Source organism: Tachyglossus aculeatus, chromosome 17 (genome assembly GCF_015852505.1).
Source record: "Tachyglossus aculeatus isolate mTacAcu1 chromosome 17, mTacAcu1.pri, whole genome shotgun sequence".
Taxonomy (NCBI): Eukaryota; Metazoa; Chordata; class Mammalia; order Monotremata; family Tachyglossidae; genus Tachyglossus; species Tachyglossus aculeatus.
This window is the reverse complement of record NC_052082.1, coordinates 45,303,389-45,323,317: the sequence shown is the minus strand read 5'-3', so window position 1 is coordinate 45,323,317 and position 19,929 is coordinate 45,303,389. Positions and strand designations below refer to the sequence as shown.

The window sequence follows — 19,929 nt, the reverse complement described above, 5'->3', positions numbered from 1 at the left end:
GTTAGTATGTTGGGTTTTGTTCTCTGTCTCCCCCTTTTAGACTGTGAGCCCACTGTTGGGTAGGAACCGTCTCTATGTGTTGCCAACTTGTACTTCCCAAGCGCTTAGTACAGTGCTCTGCACACAGTAAGCGCTCAATAAATACAACTAATTGATTGATTGTACTTCCCAAGCGCTTAGTCCAGTGCTCTGCACACTGTTAGCGCTCAATAAAGACGATTGATTGATTGATTGTACTTCCCAAGCGCTTAGTACAGTGCTCTGCACACTGTAAGCGCTCAATAAAGACGACTGATTGATTGTACTTCCCAAGCACTTAGGACAGTGCTCTGCACACAGTAAGCGCTCAATAAATATGATTGATTGATTGAACTTCCCAAGAGATTAGTACAGTGCTCTGCACAAAGTAAGCGCTCAATAAATACGATTGATTGATTGTACTTCCCAAGCGCTTAGTACAGTGCTCTGCACACAGTACGCGCTCAATGCGATTGATTGTACTTCCCAAGTGCTTAGTACAGTGCTCTGCACACAGTAAGCGCTCAATACGATTGATTGATTGAACTTCCCAAGCGCTTAGTACAGTGCTCTGCACACAGTAAGCGCTCAATAAATACGACTGATTGATTGTCCTTCCCTAGCGCTTAGTCCAGTGCTCTGCACACAGTAAGCGCTCAATAAAGACGATTGATTGATTGATTGTACTTCCCAAGCGCTTACTACAGTGCTTTGCACACTGTAAGTGCTCAATAAAGACGATTGCTTGATTGTACTTCCCAAGCGCTTATTAGTCCAGTGCTCTGCACACAGTAAGTGCTCATTAAATACGATTGATTGATTGTACTTCCCAAGTGCTTAGTACAGTGCTCTGCACACAGGAAGCGCTCAATAAATACGACTGATTGATTGTACTTCCCAAGCACTTCGTACAGTGCTCTGCACACAGTAAGCGCTCAATAAAGACGATTGATTGATTGATTGTACTTCCCAAGCGCTTAGGACAGTGCTCTGCACACAGTAATTGCTCAATAAATACGATTGATTGATTGATTGTACTTCCCAAGCGCTTAGCACAGTGCTCTGCACACAGTAAGCGCTCAATAAATACGATTGGTGGATTGACTGTACTTCCCAAGCGCTTAGGACAGTGCTCTGCACACAGTAAGCGCTCAATAACTACGACTGATTGATTGTACTTCCCAAGCGCTTAGTCCAGTGCTCTGCACACAGTGAGCGCTCAATAAATACGACTGATTGATTGATTGTACTTCCCAAGCGCTCAATAAATACGACTGATTGGCTGTACTTCCCAAGCGCTCAGGACAGTGCTCTGCACACAGTAAGCGCTCAATAAAGACGACTGATTGATTGTACTTCCCAAGCGCTTAGGACAGTGTTCTGCCCGTAGTAAGCGCTCAATAAAGACGACTGATTGATTGAACTTCCCAGGCGCTTAGTACAGTGCTCTGCACACAGTAATGGCTCAATAAACACGATTGATTGATTGTACTTCCCAAGCGCTCAATAAATACGACTGATTGATTGATTGTACTTCCCAAGCGCTTAGTCCAGTGCTCTGCACACTGTAAGCGCTCAATAAATACGACTGATTGATTGTACTTCCCAAGCGCTTAGTACAGTGCTCTGCACACAGTAAGCGCTCATTAAATACGGTTGATTGATTGCACTTCCCAAGCGCTTAGGACAGTGTTCTGCCCGTAGTAAGCGCTCAATAAAGACGATTGATTGATTGAACTTCCCAGGCGCTTAGTACAGTGCTCTGCACACAGTAATGGCTCAATAAACACGATTGATTGATTGTACTTCCCAAGCGCTCAATAAATACGACTGATTGATTGACTGTCCTTCCCAAGCGCTTAGTCCAGTGCTCTGCACACTGTAAGCGCTCAATAAATACGACTGATTGATTGTACTTCCCAAGCGCTTAGGACAGTGTTCTGCACACAGTAAGCGCTCAATAAAGACGATTGATTGATTGCACTTCCCAAGCGCTTAGGACAGTGTTCTGCCCGTAGTAAGCGCTCAATAAAGACGATTGATTGATTGAACTTCCCAGGCGCTTAGTACAGTGCTCTGCACACAGTAATGGCTCAATAAACACGATTGATTGATTGTACTTCCCAAGCGCTCAGTAAATACGACTGATTGATTGACTGTCCTTCCCAAGCGCTTAGTCCAGTGCTCTGCACACAGTAAGCGCTCAATAAATACGACTGATTGATTGATTGTACTTCCCAAGCGCTTAGGACAGTGCTCTGCACACAGTAAGCGCTCATTAAATACGGTTGATTGATTGTACTTCCCAAGCGCTTAGGACAGTGCTCTGCACACAGTAAGCGCTCAATAAAGACGATTGATTGATTGAACTTCCCAGGCGCTTAGTACAGTGCTCTGCACACAGTAATGGCTCAATAAACACGATTGATTGATTGTACTTCCCAAGCGCTCAATAAATACGACTGATTGATTGATTGTACTTCCCAAGCGCTTAGGACAGTGCTCTGCACACAGTAAGCGCTCATTAAATACGGTTGATTGATTGTACTTCCCAAGCGCTTAGGACAGTGCTCTGCACACAGTAAGCGCTCAATAAAGACGATTGATTGATTGAACTTCCCAGGCGCTTAGTACAGTGCTCTGCACACAGTAATGGCTCAATAAACACGATTGATTGATTGTACTTCCCAAGCGCTCAATAAATACGACTGATTGATTGACTGTCCTTCCCAAGCGCTTAGTCCAGTGCTCTGCACACAGTAAGCGCTCAATAAATACGACTGATTGATTGATTGTACTTCCCAAGCGCTTAGGACAGTGCTCTGCACACAGTAAGCGCTCATTAAATACGGTTGATTGATTGTACTTCCCAAGCGCTTAGGACAGTGCTCTGCACACAGTAAGCGCTCAATAAAGACGATTGATTGATTGAACTTCCCAGGCGCTTAGTACAGTGCTCTGCACACAGTAATGGCTCAATAAACACGATTGATTGATTGTACTTCCCAAGCGCTCAATAAATACGACTGATTGATTGATTGTACTTCCCAAGCGCTTAGTCCAGTGCTCTGCACACTGTAAGCGCTCAATAAATACGACTGATTGATTGTACTTCCCAAGCGCTTAGGACAGTGCTCTGCACACAGTAAGCGCTCATTAAATACGGTTGATTGATTGTACTTCCCAGGCGCTTAGGACAGTGCTCTGCACACAGTAAGCGCTCAATAAATACGATTGACGATTGATTGTACTTCCCAAGCGCTCAATAACTACGACTGATTGATTGATTGTACTTCCCAAGCGCCTAGGACAGTGCTCTGCACACAGTAAGCGCTCAATAAATACGATTGATGATTGATTGTACTTCCCAAGCGCTCAATAAATACGACTGATTGATTGACTGTCCTTCCCAAGCGCTTAGTCCAGTGCTCTGCACACAGTAAGCGCTCAATAAATACGACTGATTGATTGATTGTACTTCCCAAGCGCTTAGTACAGTGTTCTGCACACAGTAAGCGCTCAATAAAGACGATTGATTGATTGCCTCCCAAAGTGGGGCTCTTTTTCTCTTGGCTGGGCCCCCCCCACCCTGCCCTCTTGTTCTGAGCAGGACTAAACTTCCATCATCATCATCATCATCATCAATCGCATTTATTGAGCGCTTACTGTGTGCAGAGCACTGGACTAAGCGCTTGGGAAGTCCAAGTTGGCAACACATAGAGACACATTCCAGGCCCCGCTACTCACTGCCAGCAGCAGCAGGGAAGAGGAGGCCAAAACCACGGCAAAATCAACCAAAAAAAGACATTTCCCGCTCGCAACCGGTAACCTAGGCAACCGCTTAAATGTTGCAGGCGTCGCAGTCAACGCGCATGCGCCCACCCGTCCAAGGGGGATTTTTTTTTTTTTTTTTTTGCCCTTTCCCTCCCCAAGTCGTACGCATGCTCCATTCCCACACGGCGGCTTCAGAGCCCTACTACGCATGCCCGCCCCGCGCAACCTCACAGGCCGCGCTGCGCAGGCTCCGTCTCCAGCGGCAGCTGCAGGTGGCCTGGTGCGCGTGCGCAGGGCGCCCAGGCGGAGAGTGCGCATGCCTACCCCGCACAACCTCACAGGCCGCGCTGCGCAGGCTCCGTCTCCATCGGCAGCTTCAAGTAGCCTGATGCGCGTGCGCGGGGCGCCCTAGGCGGAGAGTGCGCGTGCGCGGGGCGCCCAGGAGGAGAGTGCGCATGCCCACCCCGCATAACGTCACAGGCCGCGCTGCGCAGGCTCCGTCTCCATCGGCAGCTTCAAGTAACCTGATGCGCGTGCGCGGGGAGCCCTAGGCGGAAAGTGCGCATGCCCACCCCGCATAACGTCACAGGCCGCGCTGCGCAGGCTCCGTCTCCATCGGCCTCTTCCGGTGGCCTGATGCGCGTGCGCGGGGAGCCCATTCGGGGAGTGCGCATGCCCACCCCGCACAACTTCACAGGCCGCGCTGCGCAGGCTCCCTTTCCCTCGGCAGCTTCAAGTAGCCTGATGTGCGCGTGCGCGGGGCGCCCAGGCGGAGAGTACGCATGCCCAGTCCCCCTCACTGGCGCGGCTTCACGGGGCGGCGTGCGCATGCCCACGCCGCACAACGTCACAGGCCGCGCTGCGCAGGCTCCGTCTCCATCGGCCTCTTCTGGTGGCCTGATGCGCGTGCGCGGGGAGCCCATTCGGGGAGTGCGCATGCCCAGTCCCCACCCTTGGCGCGGCTTCACGGGGCGGCGTGCGCATGCCCGCCCCGCACAACGTCACAGGCCGCGCTGCGCAGGCTCCGTCTCCATTGGCAGCTTCAAGTAGCCTGGTGCGCGTGCGCGGGGCGCCCAGGCGGGGAGTGCGCATGCCCAGTCCCCACCTTGGCGCGGCTTCACGGGGTGGCGTGCGCATGCCCGCGCCGCACAACGTCACGGGCCGCGCTGCGCAGGCTCCGTCTCCATCGGCCTCTTCTGGTGGCCTGATGCGCGTGCGCGGGGAGCCCATTCGGGGAGTGCGCATGCCCAGTCCCCACCCTTGGCGCGGCTTCACGGGGCGGCGTGCGCATGCCCACCCCGCACAACGTCACAGGCCGCGCTGCGCAGGCTCCGTCTCCATCGGCAGCTTCAAGTAGCCTGGTGCGCGTGCGCGGGGGCGCCCAGGCGGGGGAGTGCGCATGCCCAGTCCCCCACCTTGGCGCGGCTTCACGGGGTGGCGTGCGCATGCCCGCCCCGCACAACGTCACAGGCCGCGCTGCGCAGGCTCCGTCTCCATTGGCAGCTTCAAGTAGCCTGGTGCGCGTGCGCGGGGCGCCCAGGCGCGGAGTACGCATGCCCAGTCCCCACCTTGGCGCGGCTTCACGGGGTGGCGTGCGCATGCCCGCGCCGCACAACGTCACGGGCCGCGCTGCGCAGGCTCCGTCTCCATCGGCCTCTTCTGGTGGCCTGATGCGCGTGCGCGGGGAGCCCATTCGGGGAGTGCGCATGCCCAGTCCCCACCCTTGGCGCGGCTTCACGGGGCGGCGTGCGCATGCCCACCCCGCACAACGTCACAGGCCGCGCTGCGCAGGCTCCGTCTCCATCGGCAGCTTCAAGTAGCCTGGTGCGCGTGCGCGGGGCGCCCAGGCGGGGAGTGCGCATGCCCAGTCCCCACCTTGGCGCGGCTTCACGGGGTGGCGTGCGCATGCCCGCCCCGCACAACGTCACAGGCCGCGCTGCGCAGGCTCCGTCTCCATTGGCAGCTTCAAGTAGCCTGGTGCGCGTGCGCGGGGCGCCCAGGCGCGGAGTACGCATGCCCAGTCCCCACCTTGGCGCGGCTTCACGGGGTGGCGTGCGCATGCCCGCGCCGCACAACGTCACGGGCCGCGCTGCGCAGGCTCCGTCTCCATCGGCCTCTTCTGGTGGCCTGATGCGCGTGCGCGGGGAGCCCATTCGGGGAGTGCGCATGCCCAGTCCCCACCCTTGGCGCGGCTTCACGGGGCGGTGTGCGCATGCCCACCCCGCACAACGTCACAGGCCGCGCTGCGCAGGCTCCGTCTCCATTGGCAGCTTCAAGTAGCCTGGTGCGCGTGCGCGGGGCGCCCAGGAGGGGAGTGCGCATGCCCAGTCCCCACCTTGGTGCGGCTGCACGGGGCGGCGTGCGCATGCCCGCCCCGCACAACGTCACGGGCCGCGCTGCGCAGGCTCCGTCTCCATCGGCAGCTTCAAGTGGCCTGATGCGCGTGCGCGGGGCGCCCAGGCGCGGAGTACGCATGCCCGGTCCCCCTCTTGGCGCGGCTTCACGGGGCGGCGTGCGCGTGCGCGAAGGCGGCGGCGCTGGTGGGGTCGGGGCAGGGCCCGGCGGCCGGTAATGGCGGCGGCGGCTGCTGCTGCTGCTGCTGAGGCGGCGGCGGCGACGGCCTGGAGGCCGAGCCCATGAGGCGGCGGCGACGACGACGACGGCGGCAGAGGCGGGACGGTTTGCAGCCAGCGCCGGACTCGCTCAGAGGCGGGGCCGCCCAGGCCATGGCGGGCGTCTTTGACATCGACCTGGACCAGCCGGAGGAGGCGGCGGCGGGCTCGGAGGAGGACGAGCTGGAGGACGGGGTGAGGGGGACGGAGGGACGGGGGGGGGGGGGCACTGGGGGGGGAGGGGCCCGCCGGCCCCCGCCCACGGTAAATACCACCGAATGAATGAATGAGAGAGTCAGAGGTCGTGGGTTCGAATCCCGACCCCGCCGCCCGTTCAGGCTGCGTGACTGGGGGCGAGGCGCTTCGCTTCTCTGGGCCTCGGTGCCCTCCTCCGGAAAATGGGGGTGAAGGCTCCGAGCCCCCCGCGTGGGACAGCCTGTTCACCTTGTAGCCTTCCCCCCCCCCGCCAATTCTTAGAATAATGTTTTGCACACAGTAATCGCTTACTAAATGTCATTATTACTATCTGGGCCTCAGTTCCCTCCTCCGGAAAATGGGGGTGAAGACTCTGAGGGCCCCCCCCCCAGCGTGGGACAGCCTGTTCACCTTGTAGCCTCCCCCCCCAATTCTTAGACTAGTGTTTTGCACATAGTAAGCGCTTACTAAATGTCATTATTATTATCTGGGCCTCAGTTCCCTCCTCCGGAAAATGGGGGTGAAGGCTCCGAGCCCCCCGCGTGGGACAGCCTGTTCACCTTGTAGCCTCCCCCCAGCGTTTAGAATGGTGTTTTGCACATAGTAAGCGCTTAATGAATGTCATTATTATTATCTGGGCCTCAGTTCCCTCCTCCGGAAAATGGGGATGAAGACTCTGAGCACCGCCCCCCCCGTGGGACAGCCTGTTCACCTTATAGCCTCCCCCAGCGCTTATAATAGTGTTTTGCACATAGTAAGCGCTTAATAAATGTCATTACTATTATCTGGGCCTCAGTTCCCTCCCCCGGAAAATGGGGGTGAAGGCTCTGAGCACCTCCCCCCCACCCCCCGCGTGGGACAGCCTGTTCACCTTGTAGCCTCCCCCCAGCGCTTAGAATAGTGTTTTGCACATAGTAAGCGCTTACTAAATGTCATTATTATTATCTGGGCCTCAGTTCCCTCCTCCGGAAAATGGGGGTGAAGACTCTGAGCCCCCCCCCCCCCCCCCCCCGCCGTGGGACAGCCTGTTCACCTTGTAGCCTCCCCCCCCCCCCCCCAATTCTTAGAATAGTGTTTTGCACATAGTAAGCGCTTAATGAATGTCATTATTATTATCTGGGCCTCAGTTCCCTCCTCCGGAAAATGGGGATGAAGACTCCGAGCGCCCCCCGTGGGACAACCCGATCACCTTGTAGCCTCCCCCAGCGCTTAGAATAGTGTTTTGCACATAGGAAGCGCTTAATAAATGTCACTACTATTCTCTGGGCCTCAGTTCCCTCCTCCGGAAAATGGGGATGAAGACCGCGAGCCCCCATGTGGAACAACCCGCTCACCTTGTAGCCTCCCCCAGCGCTATTATTATTATTCCCAGGGCCTCAGTTCCCTCCTCTGGAAAATGGGGATGAAGACTCTGAGCCGCCCCCCCCCCCCCCCCGCCCCCGCCGCCGTGGGACAGCCTGTTCACCTTGTAGCCTCCCCCCCCCCCCCAATTCTTAGACTAGTGCTCTGCACATAGTAAGCGCTAAATAAAAGCCGTTATTATTATCATTATCTGGGCCTCAGTTCCCTCCTCCGGAAAATGGGGATGAAGACTCTGAGCACCCCCCCCCGCGTGGGACAGCCTGTTCACCTTGTAGCCTCCCCCAGCGCTTAGAATAGTGTTTTGCACATAGTAAGCGCTTAATAAATGTCATTATTATTATCTGGGCCTCAGTTCCCTCCTCCGGAAAATGGGGGTGAGACCGCAAGCCCCCCGTGGGACAACCCGATCACCTTGTAGCCTCCCCCAGCGCTTAGAGCGGTGCTTTGCACATAGTAAGCGCTTAATAAACGCCACCATTATTGTTCTTTGGGCCTCAGTTCCCTCCTCCGGAAAATGGGGATGAAGACCGCGATCCCCCCTGTGGGACAACCCGATCACCTTGTAGCCTCCCCCAGCGCTTAGAACAGTGCTTTGCACATAGTAAGCACTTAATAAATGCCACCATTATTATTCTCTGGACCTCAGTTCCCTCCTCTGGAAAATGGGGATGAAGACTCTGAGCCCCCCCGTGGGACAACCCCATCACCTTGTAGCCTCCCCCAGCGCTTAGAACAGTGCTTTGCCCATAGTAAGAGCTTAATAAATGCCACCATTATTATTCTCTGGGCCTCAGTTCCCTCCTCCGGAAAATGGGGATGAAGACTCTGAGCCCCCCCCACCCCCACCCCCATGGGACAACCTGTTCACCTTTTAGCCTCCCCCAACTCTTAGAACAGTGCTTTGCACATAGTAAGCACTTAATGAATGCCATTATCATTATTACTATCTGGGCCTCAGTTCTCTCCTCTGAAAAGTGGGGATGAAGACTCTGAGCCGCCCCGTGGGACAACCTGATCACCTTGTAACCTCCCCCAGCGCTTAGAACAGTGCTTTGCACATAGTAAGTGCTTAATAAAAACCACTATTATTATAATTCTCAGGGCCTCAGTTCCCTCCTCTGTAAAATGGGGATGAAGACTCTGAGCGCCCCTGTGGGACAACCTGTTCACCTTGTAGCCTCCCCCAATTCTTAGAATAGTGCTTTGCACATAGTAAGCACTTAATAAAAGCCGTTATTATTATTATTATTATCTGGGCCTCAGTTCCCTCCTCTGGAAAATGGGGATGAAGACCACGAGCCCTTCTGTGGGACAACCTGATCACCTTGTAGCCTCCCCCAGCGCTTAGAACAGTGCTTTGCACATAGTAAGCGCTTAATAAATGCCATCATCACCTTCCCCCACCTCCAACTTCAGTCGCCCTTCGGTTTTCTCCGCGCCCATCCCGTTTAGGGAGCGCCCAGCTGTTGGAAGTGACAGCTGAAACTTGTCCAAGCGCGACTGCCACCGCCACCGCCGCTCCCTCGCATTATTTCATTCATTTAATCATACTGATTGGATGCTTCCTGGGTGCAGAGCACTGCATTAATCAATCAATCAATCGTATTTATTGAGCACTTACTGTGTGCAGAGCACTGTATACTAAGCGCTGGGGAAGTCCAAGTCTGCAGCAGAGACAGCCCCTCCCCACCAACGGGCTCAAGTCTAGAAAAGGGGAGACAGACAACACCACCAACCATGTAGACAGGTGTCAAAACCGTCAGAATAAATAGATTTATAGCTATGATTTAGAGAGCCAAAGGGCCGGGCCCCCATCTTCTCAACTTTTTTTTTTTTTAAAGCTACTTCCAACGTAAAGGGAATTCCTAGTTCGTTTTTCCCCAGTTGGAGACCAGCAATGCCCTTTTTTTTTTTCCTTCACTATTTTCCTCTCAAATCTAAGCGTTGGAAAAAAAAAAAAAAGGTACTGTTGACAGCTGTGATTTGGCTTGCCAAAAATACTTTTTTAAATTTTTGATCGCGGAGTTCATTCGGTTGTATTTTTGGAGTGCTCACTGTGTGCAGAGTACTGTACTAAGCGCTCGGGAAGTACAAATGGGCAACATATAGAGACGGTCCCTACCCAACAACGGGCTCACATTCGTTCATTCAATCGTATTGATTGCTTCGTGTGTGCAGAGCACTGCACTAAGCGCTGGGGAAGTATGTCAGCAACATTTAGAGACAACAGCGGGCTCACAGTCTAGAAGGGGGAGACAGACAACAACACCAAACATGTAGACAGGTGTCAAAACTGTCAGAATAAATAGATTTATAGCTGTGATTTCGAGAGCCAGAAGGCCGGGCCCTCATTTTCTCAACTTTTTTTTAAAGCTACTTTCATTCATTCATTCATTCAGTCGTATTTATTGAGCGCTTACTATGTGCAGAGCACTGTACTAAGCGCTTGGGAAGTACAAGTTGGTACTTCCAACGTGAAGGGAATTCCTAGTACGCTTTTCCCCAGTTGGAGACCCGCAATGCCCTTTTTTCTTTTCTTCACCATTTTCCTCTCAAATGTAAGCGTTGGGGGAAAAAAAAGGTGGTGCTCGAAAATACTTGTTTTAATTTTTGATCGAGGAGTTCTTTTAGCCGTATTTATGGAGCACTTACTGTGTGCAGAGCACTGTACTAAGCGCTTGGGAAGTACAAATGGGTAACATGTAGAGACGGTCCCTACCCAACAACGGCTCGCATAATGATAATAATGGCATTTATTTAGAGCTTACTATGTGCATAGCACTGTTCTAAGCACTGGGGAGCTTACAAGGTGATCAGGATGTCTCACGGGGAGCTCACAGTCTTTAATCACCATTTTACAGATGAGGTAACTGAGGCACAGAGAAGTTAAGTGACTGGCCGAAAGTCACACAGCTTGACAATTGGCCGAGCCGGGATTTGAACCCATGACCTGTGACTCCAAAGCCCGTGCTCTTTCCACGGAGCCACACTGCTTCTCACATTCATTCATTCAATCATAATTATTGAGTGCTTACTGTACTAAGCGCTTGGGAATTACAAATGGGCAACATGTAGAGATGGTCCCCACCCAACAACGGGCTCGCAGTCTAGAAGGGGGAAAACAACAACACAAAACAAGTAGGTTGTGAACGTCGGCGTGAGCGCTTCTTTACCGTAACGGGGGGATGCTAAATTTAGGATTTTGTTCCTCTGAACGGAGTTAATTTTACCTTTCGTGATAGCCACGTGTGTCGGGTTTAGAATGCTGTTTGGTTTCAGAACCGGCTGGGTTGAACTGCCCCAACCTGGGGTTCAGACTTGCTGCTTTTGTGTTGTAGAAAATGTAAAAACCGATCGTTTTGGTGGTTAGAAAAAGTGGCAGTTTTCAGGAGATGCTGTTACCGTAGATGAGAGCATAAGCTATCAGTTGATATCACTTGAAAAAAGTATTAGTCCTTTTTTAGGTATTGGTTTAAAGCTATATCTCTATGTTTAGAGAGAGATCGTTTCCGTTCATACTGAAAAATCAATATATTGATGGTAAGAAGGGTTCAGTCAATCAGTGGTGAGGGCTTACTGTGTGCAGGGCACTGTACTAAGCGCTTAGGAGAGGACAATACAACAGAGTTGGTAAACGTGCTCTCTGCCCAGAAGAATCCTACAGTCTAGAGGGGGAGACGGACATTAAAATAAATTGTGGCTATGAACATATGTACTCTGAGGCTGAGGGTGGAGTGCAGAACAAGTGCCTAGGCAATGCAGAAGGGAGAGGAGTAGGGGAAGATCTCTTGGGGGAGATGTGATTTTAGTAAAGCCTTTGAAGATGGGGAGAGAGGAGGTCTGTCATTTAAGAAGGGTGAGGGGTCAGTGGCCAGACAGACAAGATCGAGGTCCATTGAGGAGGTTGACGTTAGAAGAACAAAGCGTGCGGGCTGGGATGTCGTAGCAAATCAGTGAGTTAAGGAAGGAGGGAGCAAGCTGACTGCTTTAAAGCCGAGGGTAAGGAGTTTCAGTTTGATGAGGAGGTGGACGGGCAACCCCTGGAGGTTCTTGAGGAGTGGGGAGACATAGACTGATTTCTATTTTTTAGAAAAGTGATCCACTTAGAGTGAGGTATGCACTGGAGTGGGGAAAGTCAGGAGGCAGGGAGGTCAGGGAAGAGGCTGAGGTAGTAATCAAATGGGATATTCTCAGTGCTTGGATCAGCATTGTATCAGGATGGAGTGGGAAGGGTGGATTTTAGTGATGTGAAGGCAGAATCAACAGGATTTGGCGATGGTTGGAATAGGTGGGTTGAATGAGCGAGATTACTTGCGGATGATGTGAAGATTATGGGCTTGTGAGATAGGGAGGATAGTGGGGTCGTCTGTAGAGGTGGCAAGATGGGGAGGACGTGGTTTGGGTGGGAACATGAGGAGTTGTGTTTTGGTTTGAAGTCACTGAAGAGTTAGCAAAAGAGTGATCCTTTTTTGCATTCTCTCCCTTGTTTTTCCTCTGAACTCCAAAAGTAAATGCTTTAGTGCTAAAGCAGTGAATGAGACCTGAGAAATCTGTTGATATTGCCGACTGATGCTGAACATCTACACCACTCAATCTCTCTGTGTGTCAACTTCCTTGTCTGCAACCTGGGAATAATAACATTCACTTCCTACCTATCAATCCCCCATAGTTAACATTTAAAGGATGACATCTTTAAAGATTTGTGCTTGTTGGAAGGGGGCATTTAAATTAAGGATGGATTTACTTTTTTTTTTCATTATAATTGAGCATTATCAAATTTCGTAGTCAATGTATGAGTAGGGAAGACGTTTTATAACTCTAGGTGACAGCACTTATGTACATATCCATAATTTATTTTAACGTTTCCCCCCCCCCCCCGTAGACTGTGAGTTCCTTATGGACAGGGAACATGTCCACCAACTCATATTGTACTCTTCCAAGTGTGTAGTACAGTGCTCAATGAAAACCATCGATTGATTCAAGTACAGGAACTTTAGTGGTAGGGCTCTTATAGCTATGCACCTGCAGTATCTTGGGCATTAAAAAAACAAACAAAAAGCAAGAACAGTATCACCAGCATGCTGAACTAGCAGCTCAGGAGGTTGAGAAACTTAAATGCTAAAGTCACTAAAGAGAAAGCTCTGATGATTTTAACAATAGTTGAGACACTAGGAAAGCTTTGTAACTTTATCAATCACTAATAACAAGGACTAAGTTCTGGCAAGCACTCTACTAAGGTCTGGGAAGAATCCATGTATTACAGTGTATGAAATTGAATTTGTTTTCATTATATTGCTCAGATCAGTGAATTCCTTTTGTTCATGTGCCAGACCATTTCAAATATCAAAGTCTATATAGTCTTGTTTCCATTTTAATTTCTAGAATAAAATACCTGCTCTCTATGTCCATAGATTTTTTTTTTTTTAAATAGCATAAAATCAGTTGAGGTATTTGATACTTCCTGCCTGGTTGAGGATGACAGTCTGACTTCAGAATTAATCTCGTCATGTCATTCATTCATTCATTAAGCTCCTTGTGGGCAGGGAATGTCTCTGTTTTATTGTTCTCTCCCAAGTGTTTCTTACAATGAGCACAGTAAGCGCTCAGTAAATAAGCATTGGCAGAGCACTACACCAGGTGAGTGGGAGAGTACAGTAAAAGTAGAAGTTCGGAATTGCAAGTCCATGCTTTCAGTTTATAGAATAAATCAAATCTTTCTGCCAGTAGATTTTTTTTTTATTAAGCAGCTGCCCAGTAGCAAGTGCAGAGGATTCAAACCCATAGACATCATCCGTTGTCGCACAACTCCACAATTGAGGTTGCTTCCTAAGAATGAAGGTTTTGATAGTGCCGCACATTTTATAGGTGGCATCTTGGCTTGAAGAGCCGAGCAAGTGTGGCTTAGTGGAAAGAGCATGAGCTTGGGAGTCAGAGGATGTGGGTTCTAATCCCAGCTCCGCCACTTGTCTGCTGTGTGACCTTGGGCATGCCGCTTAGCTTCTCTGTGCCTGTGACCTCATCTGTAAAATGGGGATTAAAACTGAGCACCCCACGTGGGACAACCTGATGACCTTGTATCTACCCCAGCGCTTAGAACGGTGTTTGGCACATAGTAAGCGCTTAACAAATACCATAATAACAATAGTAATAACACTTAACCGTAATCCCACTGAAAATGCAGCATTTTGTTCTAGGAATTCCTGGACTTAAAAGGAAGAGCAAAAATGATTAAGGGAATAAAAATGAAAAATATCAGGAGAAAAAGGTACCTCTTGCCTGGCTGATTGGGAACCTAATTTACCAGGGAAGGACATTTTTTAGGATGGCTCTAGTATGGAACTATGAGTGCAAATTAATTGGAAAATTTTCCCAAAGTAACATGCACTGGGTTATGAAAATGTAGAAACCCCTTGGCTTGTTTTGCGAACCCAAAATTAGAAAAAATTCAAGAAAATTTAATTTAAAAATCAGGCAGGTATGTGAACTGAGTGTTCCCAACCCCATTTGGCCTGCTGCTAATCTAGGAGAGTTTAATTTTAATCATAAAGGATACTTAGACGAAATACTGTTTTCTAAAAACGTTAAGCCTAACAAGAGTAAACCAAAGTTCCTGATAGGATAACTTGAAGAGCTGCGTCTTAGAGAAGCCGTGTGGTTTAGTGGATAGAGGAAGGGCCTGGGAGTTATAAGCACCTGGGTTTTAATCCTGGCTCTGCCACTGGTCTGCCGTGTGACCTTGGGCAAGTCATTTCATTTCCCTGTGCCTCCGTGACGTCATCTGTAAAATCGGGATTAAGACTGAGCCCCATGTGGGACAGGAGCCATGTCCAACCCGATTTGCCTTTATACCCTCCTAGTGCGTAGTTCAGAGCGTGGCACATAGTAAATGCTTAACAAGTACCTCAGTTATCTTATACCAGGCATTGAAGGGATACAGATTTGGTCGAAAGGTTCAGGAGGCTAGGGCACAGAAAGAAGAAAAATAGCACTTTCAAACTTGCAGAATTGGAAAAGCCGAAGAGAGTAAGTGACTGCAGAGTGAAAGGAAGTTACCATAATGCCAAAATAGAAAGCTTTACTTCAGCTCTGTGACTTGGCATCCTCAGTTAAAACAGGATGATGGAGGTGGCAGTGGATCATAGAAAAGAAGTACGGGCCTCAAGTATTTCTGCTCCGAAATAACAGTGGAAACTTTTGGCACTGCTGCAGTTGCAGGTGGTGGTACAGGTCTAGCTAGCTCAGGAAATGAAACACAGCCACGGGGCACAGAACTTGTGAGTGGAGAGTTGATTTTAAAGCGTAGTTATCTGTTAACCACACAGGGACTTTTTAATCACAAGTGATCCTCCAACCATAGTGTTAGAGAAATTTAATAGAGAAGCTTGCAGAGAGGTGTGTGATGCCAGTTGTCTCTTCTGCAAGTCTTTAATACGAAGTGAATTTATAGGATTGACTGCCATCCGTGGGCAGTCCGAGCAGAGATGGCGAAAGGAAAGGTTGTGAAGTTTCCGGGACAGCTAGGCCTAGGCATGATGCTGGGACTAGTGCTGTTCTGTTCTACTTACCCTGCCTTCAGTGCTAGTAAATGATCATTTAAAAGGTATTTTTCATAATTTAGGCTTTTTCCCCCCCAACGTTTTCTCAAGAAGAGAAGCGGCGTGGCCTTGTGGACTGAGGGTGGGCTTGGGAGTCTGAAGGACCCGGGTTCCAGTCCCGGCTCAGCCACTTGTCTGGTGTGTGACCGTGGGCAAGTCACTTCACTTCTCTGTGCCTCAGTTACCTCATCTGCTGGGGAAGCAGCATGGCTCAGTGGAAGGAGCACGGGCTTTGGAGTCAGAGGTCAGGGGTTCAAATCCCGGCTCCATCAATTGTCAGCTGTGTGACTTTTGGCAAGTCATTTAACTTCTCTGTGCCTGTTACCTCATCTGTAAAATGGGGATTAAGACTGTGAGCCCCCCGTGGGACAACCTGATCACCTTGTGACCTCCGCAGCGCTTTGCACATAGTAAGCGCTTAATAAATGCCATTATTATTATTATTATTATTATTATTATTATTATTATTATAAAATGGGGGTTGGCCGTGAGCCCCATGTGGGACATGACTGTGTCCAACCCGATGAGCTTGTATTTACCCCAGCGCCTGGCACCTAGTACGCACTTAACAACTACCGTAAATCTAAAATAAAATAAGAACTGTGCTCATTTCCCACAGTGTAAATAGTCATCTAATAGTAATCGTCACCGTCCTGATTGTGTCTGAATTGGCAACTTTTGCTGGAAAAGGGAATGTCAACAAACAAGGTCGTATTATATTTAGATAAAACATAGTTACGAATCTAGAAAGCATTTAATGTCAGTCGCTGAGTCAGTGAGAGTAAAAAAGGTTTTCTGGTCTTTTTCCACAACTAAAAAAATATATTTAAGGATAGTAAGTATTTGAGATAAATAATACTGTATTCCAGTGTATCTCTGTTTACATTTGCTTATTGGCTCTAGTATATTTTGTGTGGGCCTACCTATGCATCTAGTTTCTACATGGGTTTGTCTCCCCATGTGAGCACAGAATTTACTTTCCTAGTTTCCCTCTATTCATCAGTGTTTTCATCGATCTCTCTCAATGTAAAGTGACCAGGATTTCACAGAAACCTTTCTCCCTTCCCTCTCACCAATGAAAGCTTGCAGGATTAACGGGAGTTTTGTTAACCGTAGAGGGATGATCTGTCAGATATGAAGGGGGAGGGAGTTCCAAGGCAGAGGCAGGATGTGGGCAAAGGGGTCAGAGAAGAGAGACAAGATTAAAGATAGAGTGGGTAGGTTAGAGGAGCGAAGTGAGCGGGCTGGGTTGCAGTAGGAAATCAGTGAGATGTTACTAAAGAAGTAGGGCGGCGGGAGAAGTCTTGACTGTTATTTTGAAATCCATTTTAAATGTCTGCCCCTCTAGGATGGGAGTAGTCCAGTCTTAGTGAGTAAGTTAGCCAAAGTACGAGAGGCAATAGCAGCAGAGCCATGGTGAGAGAGGATCCAGGGTGGAGGAAACAGACTGATGGAAATCTGATGTATTTAACGTCTGTACTTTTACCCTGAGGAAGTGGATAGTGGGTCTGGGGAGGATTTTGAAGAGAGCAGTAATGGTCAAATGCTTGAGGGGAGGAAAGAAAGTTGATTCTGAAAAACAAAACATTTATTTTGATATATTTTGATACAAGTTGTTCTCCACAAATAACATTTCTGTCTCCCCTTCTAGACTGTAAGCTCATTGTGGATATGGAAAATGTGTGTCAACCCTAGTATAGTGTACTCTCCCAAGTGCTCAGTACAGTGTTCTGCACACAGTAAGCACTCAGTAAATATAATGGATTGATAAGGCAGTATTGCATCTAGTAACTTCATAGCAATGAGTTCAGTCAGTGAATTGTGAGAAGCAGCAAGGCCTAGTGGATTAGAGCACGGGCTTGGACATCAGAAGGACCCGAGTTCTAATCCCAGCTCGGCCTTTTGTCTGCTGTATGACCTTGGGTAAAGTTAACTTCTCTGTGCCTCAGTTACTTCATCCGTAAAATGGGGATTAGGACTGAGTGCCCCATGTGGGACATGACTGTGTCCAACCTGATTAGCTTGTATCTGTCGCAGAGCCTAGTACAGTGCCTGGCATGTAGTAAGTCCGTAACAAATACCGTAAAAAAAATTGTGAGTTATTAGGAAATTCCATAATCCTTTAGAGACTTTGTCCAGTGGGACTATTTTTCAAAAGCACTAACTAGGGAGACAGTTACATAATAATTTGCAGATAGGAGGAAGAAATGGTTGAACAGTATAGCGTGTTAATTGAAATGTACGAAGGTGCATCGAGAAGTTGGGAGGATGTAACTGGGAAGAAGAAACATTAATTAAAGGAAGTCTTCTTGGGGGACTTCAGTTTTAGTGGGCTTTCAGTCACTTAGTCCAGTATGCTGGACACAGTAAGTGGTCAATAAATACCACTCACTGACTTTCAGCAGGGCTTTGAAGATGAGGAGAGTCGAGTTTCTGTGGGTTTGAAATGGTGAGGGAGTTTTAGACTGGAAGAGGGGCATGACTCAGGGGTTGGAGGTGGGGCAGTCGGAAAAGAGACACAAGGAGAAAAGTGACTTGGGAGGAATGGAAAGGGTGAGTTGGGATACTGGAAGAGAACAGTGGGAGTAAGCAAGTGGAATTCCTTAAAGTCGATGTTTAGGAGTTTGTATTTGAGGAGAGATGAGCAAAACAGTGTTTTATGAAGTTGATTTGAGCCAGAGTGATTAAAGTGGAGTGAGGCGAAGTGAGCTGGAAGCAGGAAATCTCTTGACCTGTCAGCTGTATTTTGAAGTAGAAATAGCCCTGACAAATTCTACCATCCAGGAATGAACTTCGGCACCCTTCACTTTGAGGACTGTAGCAGAATTTTGTCCAGGAAAACTCTTAGACATTGGGACTCTTACTTAATTATCTTTAACTAAACCCAATATCAAAGCCACCCTGGAGTGGTTGGGGAAACTTCAGTCTATGTAAATCAGTGGATTTAGTCACTCATGTTTGGAATTTGGTGGTCTTAGTTTGTAAAATTACATGGAAAGAAATAGGTTTTTATGAATGAGTATAGGGTGTAGTAATTTTTTATACATTTGAATCTCATGTTGGAGTGCTTTGATTGATTGATATGCCATAAAATTTAAAATGTGGAAATTTAGGGTGCTTTAGGATTCTGCCAATTTTTTTTCTATAGAATTTATTCATTTTGCAGTAATTTGGGGGGATGTTATATTATCTTCTACAGCTGACTATTTTTAAATGCATAGAATTTCTAGGCTGGCAGTCTACACTTTGCATTTTTTAGATTTGTGCGTGACATGGGTATATATATAATGTACCTCTGTGATGTTAGTGATTTTTTTTTTCTAATTTATTTTCAGGGTCAAATAAGTGAAAGTATGGACCATGGAGGAGTTGGACCATATGAATTGTAAGTTCGTACTAGGGCACATTTTTTGGGGGGGTTGGGGAAAGGAGGGGTGTTTGTCAGGCACTTATTATGTTCAAGGCATTAAAGCACCAGGGTAGATAGAGACTAATCAGGTTGGACATAGTTCATGTTCCCGATTTATACCCGATTTATAGATGAGGTATAGAGAAGCACAGAAAAGTTAAGTGACTTGCCTGAGGTCACACAGCAGGCAAGTGGCAGAGCCAGGATTAGAACCCAAGTCCTTCCGACTCCCATGCCTGTGGCCTATTTGAACTGCCTTTTATTACATTCTTAGTAGAACTCAACTATCTAAGATGACATCAATTGTCAATATTGGTAAATATTTCTACATGGTAAAATTTACTCTATTTCCTGAAAATAAGGTAACACCCAAAATTGAATAGCTAGGCAAGTACTTCACCCAGTATTTAGTTAATTTGGAGTTGAAGGGCTGGGTGTATTATATTACCATTTCATTACAAGATTGGGCTGTGCAGATAGAATGTGGTTCACTCAGCTCTATAATGTATTTTCTTCATTGAAGAGTTTTGGGTAGAATAATTCTGAGAATTTAGGGAGTGTTCCTCTGACAAAGCACATCTATTTTGAAAAAACACCACATAATATCAGAAGAAGCAATTTTGCTTAAGGGCAAGTCTTCAGCCAAGGTGTAAGTACTGTAACCTGCAGGGTTCTTCAGGAACATTAATTACCTGGGTTATAATTCCATATCTGCTCTCATCCGGCTCCGTGATCTTGAGCAAGTCTCTTAATCCCTCTATGTTTCCTCATCTGTAAAATGGGGTGGTAATGCCTACCTTACGTGCTCCTACCTGAGGAGCAGCCTGGTTTAGGGGGTAGAGCACGGGCCTGGGAATCAGAAGGACCTGGGCTTTAATCCCAGCTCCGCCACGTTTGCTGTGTGACCTTGGGCAAGTCACTTAACCTAATCTGTAAAATGGGGATTAACAGTGTGAGCCCCATG

General features: G+C 48.7%; 1 protein-coding gene across 1 annotated transcript in view; it reads left to right on the top strand.

The window, feature by feature from the left end:
- Positions 1 to 6,415: 6,415 nt before the first annotated feature.
- The window catches only part of RPS6KB1 (ribosomal protein S6 kinase B1), a 39,047-nt gene continuing 25,533 nt past the window's right edge, over positions 6,416 to 19,929 (top strand). The window contains exons 1-2 of the mRNA XM_038758872.1: positions 6,416 to 6,599; positions 18,892 to 18,941. Coding sequence (XP_038614800.1) covers positions 6,429 to 6,599; positions 18,892 to 18,941 — 221 coding nt within the window. The 5' untranslated portion in view covers positions 6,416 to 6,428. The remainder of the gene's footprint in view (positions 6,600 to 18,891; positions 18,942 to 19,929) is intronic.